This window comes from Fulmarus glacialis, unplaced genomic scaffold (assembly GCF_000690835.1).
Source record: "Fulmarus glacialis isolate BGI_N327 unplaced genomic scaffold, ASM69083v1 scaffold21783, whole genome shotgun sequence".
Taxonomy (NCBI): Eukaryota; Metazoa; Chordata; class Aves; order Procellariiformes; family Procellariidae; genus Fulmarus; species Fulmarus glacialis.
Window position 1 is genome coordinate 413 of NW_009203853.1, and position 2,993 is coordinate 3,405.

At 61.9% G+C, this 2,993-nt stretch overlaps 1 protein-coding gene across 1 annotated transcript in view; it reads right to left on the reverse strand.

Moving 5' to 3' along the window:
• Positions 1-220: 220 nt before the first annotated feature.
• Positions 221-2,993, reverse strand: part of PCSK4 (proprotein convertase subtilisin/kexin type 4) — a gene marked incomplete at its 3' end in the record, with an annotated part of 5,420 nt that continues 2,647 nt past the window's right edge. Inside the window, exons 9-15 of the mRNA XM_009574788.1 lie at positions 2,659-2,787; positions 2,207-2,310; positions 1,914-2,031; positions 1,521-1,700; positions 1,113-1,237; positions 644-763; positions 221-562 (exon numbers count right to left, since the gene is read on the reverse strand). Coding sequence (XP_009573083.1) covers positions 221-562; positions 644-763; positions 1,113-1,237; positions 1,521-1,700; positions 1,914-2,031; positions 2,207-2,310; positions 2,659-2,787 — 1,118 coding nt within the window. The remainder of the gene's footprint in view (positions 563-643; positions 764-1,112; positions 1,238-1,520; positions 1,701-1,913; positions 2,032-2,206; positions 2,311-2,658; positions 2,788-2,993) is intronic.

The window sequence follows — 2,993 nt, forward strand, 5'->3', positions numbered from 1 at the left end:
TTTCTCTGCCCATGCACAAAGCTGGACACGGGGTGGGATTAGCCCAGGCGCTGCTGGGAAGTCGCCCTTCCGAGAGGGCGGTCCAGAAAGGCAACAACCACTTTATTTTTGGAAGCTGGGTGAGGGCAGCTCTGCCTCAGGCTGGGATCCGGCTGCCTGTGTCCATGAAGTCCAGGCTGGTGTCATGCTGTCCTTCCAGCCCGGGGACAGCAGGAGCTACCTTTCACCATGCAAAAGGCCACAAGGTATGTGACATAGAGGATGGCTGAGAGGATCAGACCCCCGCAGATGAGGAGAGGGAGAAGGTCCCTCTGCAGCCCCTCCTTGGGGGGGAAGCCCTGCAGAGGGGAGCAGGAGTGGGCAAGCTCATCGAAGGTGCAGGCGGGGGGACAGGCCGTGCAGTTGTTGGCCGAAGCGCCCTGGCACGTGTAGCAGGAGGGGTGGCAGCTGGCACAGACACGGGCTGCGTTCGTGGCAGCGGCTCTCTGGGTACGGCCGTAGTAGCGCGGAGGGCAGTAGGACAGGCAGGAACGCGGGTAGGCGTACAGAGAGCTGCCGCACTCTGCGGAGGGACGATGGCGTGAGCCAGGCTGCGGGGCCACCCGGGCCCGAGAGCACCGTCCCCTCCTGCCCACAGACTCACCCTCGCACACTCCCTGTGCGTCCCGCCTGATGCACTCGTCCACGGGAGAGGCTGTAAAGCGCCTGGACGTCATGTCCTCGTCTGTGCCGTGGAGGTGCAGGATGAAGCTGGTGAGCAGACCTGGGGGCAGGAGGGACAGGACTCGGTACTGATGGCAGCCGCGTTCCCACCCTCCAGGGTTTGGGATCTGCAAGCTGGTGGATGCGGGGCTGGAAGCTCCGGGGCCACATGGAGGACAGCACGCCATGCCCCCTTCCTGGCTGTGTGCTGCCCAGAGAGACCCTCAAAACAAACCAACATTGCCCTGCAGAAAAAGAGGGCTCTGGCCAGACCCCGTGCCCGGGAGGAGCAGGAAGAGGACAAGCCAACAAGTTGCTAATCAAAGAGGAGGAAAGAAGAGGCAAGAAAAACCAGGCACTGGGTGACCTCGGTGAATGGGGTTCACTCCCCCAGGGCCCTGGACACCCACCTGTGTTATAGGCATCGCCCTTGTTCTCTAGCCGGAGCGTCCAGGTCCCGTTGGGGTTCTCGTCCCAGAAGTGTGTGGACATGAAGGTCCAGTCCTTGTAGCCCTGCTGGCTGGTGTCATATGGGCTGGAGGAGAGGAGAGGAGAGCCGGGAGTGACAGCCCAGGCGCTGGCAGGGAGGGATGCAGCCCCTAGAGTCACCCTATGCTTGGTACAACGGGGTGGGGGCCACGGAGGAGCCTTGGGCATGGTGAGCCTGTTCCCTGTGGGGACCAGAAGCAGCCACTTCAGTGTGGGGGAGAGTCTCCTGGCCCCAGGAGAGGCTGTGAGAGCAGGAGCCCCCTCGGCTCCCCAGCAGCTGCTAAGTCTCATTGCAACGTGCTCCCTGTGAGCTCTCAGAGCGCCCTTACCGCACGGTCGCCAGCATGGACGTGGTCCCCATCGGGCTGGTCAGAGCGATCACCAGGTCCCCTCTGCGGCTGTAGCTCAGAGAGAGCTGGACCTGGACGTGCTCCAGCGAGCGGATGTCCTTGGTCCTCCCCGAGCAGAAGGAGATGTCTGTAGAGACGGTGAGCTTGGAGCCGATGTTCCTACCAAGCACAAGACAGAGGTGAGGGCATCTCTTCCCCCTCCAAGGGCATCCTGCCCTCCACCATGACCTCTAAGCACAGCCCTGTGGTTACAGCAGAAGCCATGCGGCACAGACCACTTTCTGGAAAGCAACGGGCGCAGCATGACTTTGCTACAAGAAAGTCCCTGTGTGAGCTCACATGAGGTCGGACCCAGGGAATATTGTCCCTTACCGGGGTGCGTGAAGAGCCTTGACCGAACACCTCTGCTGAGGCCGAGTTCCTGTCCACGCCTTGGCCATCTCCACCAGCAGACCAGCGTCCAGGAGCCCGTAGCCATAGTGGTGGCTCACTGAAAAGCAGATGCCACCCAAGAGAGGACACTTGAGGCCCTCTGCACTGAGAGAGCACGGGGGGCTCCTGCCCCAGGCCTGCTGGCAGGAGTTTGAGGGGCAGCGTGTCCCCCCGCAGCCAGGGAAGGGAAGCAGGAGCAGGCAGGGCAGGCAGCGGCTGAGCCCTGAACTCACCCTTGCGTCCGATCCCGTTCACGGCCCAGTCCTCTGCCTGCAGGTGAGCAGGCTTGGAGGTCCTGATGACAAGATGCTGCAGGTCACGCCAGGTCAGTGCTGGGCTGGAAGCAAGGAGGACTTGGAGACAGAGGTCTCTGCTTTGGGTTAGCTTTTGAGGGTGAGATTTGGCTCTTCTAACTTCTGACGTGGGTAAGTTAGCTGTCTGGGTCCAAGCTGGTCCCCCCACAACCGTTTTCACTGCTGAAATGGGAGCAACAGAGACCTCCAGAGGACAACTCTCCTCCTGCCTCTGGCTGCTCTCCCATGGTGTTCTGGGAGAAGAGGCTGCCCCACCAGCTCCACACCCCCAAACCTCCCTGCTAGCAAAGTCCCTCTTCCTTGGCCCTGCAGGGCCCTGGCAAGTCACCAGGTGCTCCCTGGGGACTCTCCTGCTGCCGCATGGCACCTACTTGGCCTCCAGCGCGAGGGCTATCATTCCCGCGGCCAGCGGGGCTGAGGCGGAGGTGCCCGTGTGCTTGTCGGTGCAGCGGTGGTGCAGGTCAGTGGTCACCTGGGGGGGAACAGGGCGGGTCTCGGCACTGTTGCCTGCTGTGGAGCAGAGGGCAGGACTGGCTGGAGTTGGGTAACTTCAGTAAATGCTCCCTCCGGGTCTCTTCATGCTTTTTTGGGGTCTAATGCAGACACTTTAATAAAGCCTCCCTCTCCCTCCCCAGGTAAGGAGGGCTTGGATGAGCCCACTCTGTGCTGGGAATCAGTGTCCACCTGAGGGTCACGGCTCTGGCAG